This window comes from Pinus tabuliformis, chromosome 6, assembly GCF_031772625.1.
Source record: "Pinus tabuliformis cultivar Carrire ecotype Pingquan chromosome 6, CPIR1, whole genome shotgun sequence".
Classification (NCBI taxonomy): Eukaryota; Viridiplantae; Streptophyta; class Pinopsida; order Pinales; family Pinaceae; genus Pinus; species Pinus tabuliformis.
Window position 1 is genome coordinate 1778682619 of NC_142292.1, and position 3851 is coordinate 1778686469.

The following is a 3851-nucleotide window of genomic DNA, read 5'->3' on the forward strand; positions in this document are numbered from 1 at the left end:
AATAAACAACTAAGCACAACAAAACAACCACAACTCTAAAAGCATTTAAGAAAACTATACTACAACAACATAAATTAATAAAACATAGCATTTATTACATGAATATGAAAAACAATACATATTTCAACAATAATTTAGAAAAAGGCATCACTCAACATCAATCTCAAACAACATAAAATGCCATGTTTCACCAACTGCATGATAACTTACAGTGGAATAGTGTTACTTAGAGGAAAGGAATCCTTTTGGAACATTATATACCATTTTTTAGCAGAATGGTTGGGACAAAAAAACACCCTTGAACTTTAGATGTCAAGAAAATACAGCCTATATTTCTAACACATTGTTGATTTCATGCCTGCCAACAATCCATGATGTTGCTACTGTTAAAAGACAATCCTTGGTTGACTAGGTTATTGCAGTTGTGTTTTAAAGTGCCTATACTGGCACACTACATATAGAATTTGAAACAATTTACAAAAATGTTCACTTTAAGGCTTTTCTGCATATGTTTCTGGCAATCCCAAAAGGAAATTTCCGAATCTTTCATATAAAAATTAAATGGGGAAACCAACAAGCAGAGAAAATATCATTATTTATTTTAACAGCAGGCCTCTTCTACGCTTGTAATCATTCACAGTTAATGTCAGATGATGCCTCCTTCCATCATTACTAGGAACTTGCACTCCACAAGTTGACTCAATCTTCTGCTTTCTAGCCATAAAAACTAAAGGGGCCCCTTGAGCACCCCCATACTTCTGCAGTCCAGCAAGTGAAATTGGAAGTTCAAAATCATGCAAAGAATACACCCTTGCATCTTCTGATACAGGAGCATCAGTGTCGACAAGCTTTCCATCATCCTCAACAGTTTCTATTGCTATGGCTTCCTCTACTTTGGCTGCATCTGCCTCTTTGTTCGCATCAGTGTTGTCTTCAGCAACCTTCGCCTTTGTATCATAATAATTTTGAGATTGAGTCCAACGCCGAGTGAAAGGATCATACCCTGCTTCACCTGCTTTAAGATTAAGGTTTAGAGGCTTGATCTCAAAAGCGTTCTTGAAATTTTCAGCCTTGTTTTTCTTATTCATTTCTATTAGCATCAAGGCTTTTGCATCCTTGCTTTTGCTCTGAAGAGAAAGGACTTCTAGTTCCTTCAATCTCACTTTAATTCTCTCAACTTCTGAATAATCATGCCTGCTCTCCACTAGCTCCATCTCTCTTCTAACCCTGTCCTTTTCAGCAGCCACATTCGATGGCCTTTTGGAAGCCAACTTCTTTTCCTGCAACATTTGTTTTACAGTTTCTGCAGAATACACAAATTGATTTATCTTTTTTAGCGCATTTATTTTTTCCTCAACTTCTGCTCGACTAATCATCCGACCACCACTGCGTTCTACTTCCCGTTCCCAATCTGAAAACTCTTTCTCAAGTGGAGGTGAATCAGACACCCTGGCCATCTGCCATCTTGTTGCATTGCTCTTGCTACCCCAGAAACAATTCAAATACTTGTATGTGGTGCGGTTCTCAAACTTGTATTGTTTATCAGGGTCTGTCACATCAACATTTTTTACCATGCAAAGATGGTAAGTACTCTGTCCTGACCTGGACATTCCTATCCCAATTCTTACAAAGCAGCCCACAATGATATTCTCAAAGAATGGTTCCATAAACCACTTGGAAAGTTTTGATCTCCTTATTGTTATGCTTCTAATATCTTCAAAGCTGCTCCCTATCTTCATCATCTTTGTATAAATCACTTCCTATCGATAATTCGCTATCGGAATCATCACAACAACCCCTGTCATCATCATCCTTGTCACCAGAATCAAATCTATTTTTCAGGGGCATTCTTGACCCAGAAGCCTTCCTATTTGCTGTCCCAGCATCATCTGAATCATCGTCATCAATGTATTTCGAGTCACTGCCATCATCTGAATCAGAATCTTCCAGTCTCCCTTTCGCAGGATTTCGGTTTTTCTTTCCATCATTGGTAGATGTTCGACCAGCTGCTTCTAGCAGCAAATGCTCCAGTTCAGCCATAACTTTTTTTTCCCTCTAAACACCCACGTCAATTGAATAGTCCGTTCCCTGGCTAGAGCAGAGACTGCAAATACCACTCCTCAATAGATCTTCAAAACCTAAAACCTACTGTCCATCAAACAAATTAAAATTGTGAGAGGCAAACCACACCATGGAGCTTAATAAATGTACATCACCGACATTACGTTTTGTAATACATGGTCCTTACAATGAAACGAACATTACTATCTCAATTAGTTCAAAAGAACCCTTAGACCTGTAAAGAAAGCACATTGAACATAGAGATGGCAAATTTCAAAAATATTTCTAAGTAACATAAATGGATGGAAAGGTCCAAAATGCAACCTGTTCTCTGACATCATCACTGGCAACACTAAGAAGTTGCACAAACTTGGGCACAGCTCCATGATCAATCACAACTCTGGTATGCTCTGAGGTTCCGGACGCAATATTTGTTAAAGCCCAGGCTGCCTCAAACTATAATATGACCAAATTAAAACGATATTAGATTACCACAATATAATGTCAATTCAATACTTAGAATCTCAACTGAAAAACAGATCATACCTGAAGCTGAGGGAAATCATCCCTTGCAAGAAACTCTACAAGTCGAGGGACCACACCCGCAGCGATAACTTCCTCAATTGGAGGACTGCCTTCTGTCACATATATTTTTTCAGATGGCCATTTCCTAAAGACAAAAGAAAATGGTAATAAAGATACATATACTCAAGACTATTACCAACAGAGAGAAGCTTCCTGAATTGAGTTGGTGCTTCTAACTGCATGGTAGGATCATCAGACCAGACCCCTGCTACCGTTGCAGGAAGACTCTCCAACTGTAACATATCCAACATAATCTTAGTAAGACTCCCTTGTTATATTTTGGTTATAACATATTTGGGCTTAAGTTAAGTCATTATTTATATGTAATTGATGCACAATTGTAAATAGAAATTTAAACCCATTGTCCTTGCATGTCCCACAGTTGGACATTACTTGTCATGCAAGTTGCAACATGTTGTGTTGCCTTTAAAAACATGTTATAAAGTAAGCAATTTCAAAAAATAGAAATTTCAGCTGAACAACCAATGAGATCATTGTTCAATGGTGAATGCAATGGTGTGTCAGGCGACGCACCAAAGATCTAGTCTTCCACAGCACCAATAAACGGTTGGGACAAAATTTAAGCACTGTCTTATTTTTATGGAAAGAGCAACTCCCTGTTGCCGCAGCTTGGCAAAACAAAAGTGATTGTGATGCATGGTTCATCTTAGAAGACCCCAAAACTGGGCCACTTGCAATGCCTAACATAGTCTAGCCCAAATGTAATCCTTCTGGAATTTAAAGGAATTCGGTCATGTTTCTCCAATCACTTATAAACCAAAATTCAGAGCTATTTCACTCTTGTGAGCCAAAAGGTTGTCATATAATACTGAGAATGTAATCAGATCCCAGGAATTCATACAGCATACAACCGCTTACACTGAAGTCAAATGTGAAGCACATAAACCCTGATTTGATCTCTGTTCACAATTTTTAAACTAAAGATTATAAATAGAATAAAAGCTACGGGGCATAAAATCCTGTCTGAAAAAAGAAAGATCGCCAAAAAGGACCACACATGCTGAAGCTTACTATATCCATACCCAGATAAAGCCGTCGTTAGCTAAGGCATCAGTAATAATTCTGATATTGGGATGGTGCAACTGAGAGGTCAAACATAACCTGGTGATTATTAGGAACCCATTGTACCCTGGATTAGGTGGTCTGTATCATCACTTACAAGAATTCCATCGTGAATTTTAACA

General features: G+C 38.1%; 1 protein-coding gene and 1 pseudogene across 2 annotated transcripts; both read right to left on the bottom strand.

Moving 5' to 3' along the window:
• Positions 1-284: 284 nt before the first annotated feature.
• LOC149266093 (protein RTF1 homolog pseudogene) lies at positions 285-3365 on the bottom strand (annotated as a pseudogene). Its single transcript, XR_016260110.1, has 2 exons — positions 2608-3365; positions 285-2517 (listed from the first exon to the last, which is right to left on the bottom strand). The product of XR_016260110.1 is annotated as a protein RTF1 homolog pseudogene (transcript).
• LOC149266094 (importin subunit alpha-2-like) lies at positions 2291-2897 on the bottom strand. Its single transcript, XM_089407154.1, has 4 exons — positions 2824-2897; positions 2608-2731; positions 2386-2517; positions 2291-2296 (listed from the first exon to the last, which is right to left on the bottom strand). Exons 1-4 carry the CDS (start codon positions 2895-2897, stop codon positions 2291-2293), a joined length of 336 nt encoding a protein of 111 aa, XP_089263280.1.
• Positions 3366-3851: the final 486 nt, after the last annotated feature.

What these genes read in the sequence shown, in the direction of transcription:
- LOC149266094 (XM_089407154.1), bottom strand. Translation starts at nt 2,897, where the DNA reads ATGTTGGATATGTTACAGTTGGAGAGTCTTCCTGCAACGGTAGCAGGG. An exon ending in TCTGATGATCCTACCATGCA is followed by an intron (nt 2,732 to 2,823) that starts GTTAGAAGCACC and finishes TTTTGTCTTTAG; the next exon opens with GAAATGGCCATCTGAAAAAA. An exon ending in ATGATTTCCCTCAGCTTCAG is followed by an intron (nt 2,518 to 2,607) that starts GTATGATCTGTT and finishes GTCATATTATAG; the next exon opens with TTTGAGGCAGCCTGGGCTTT.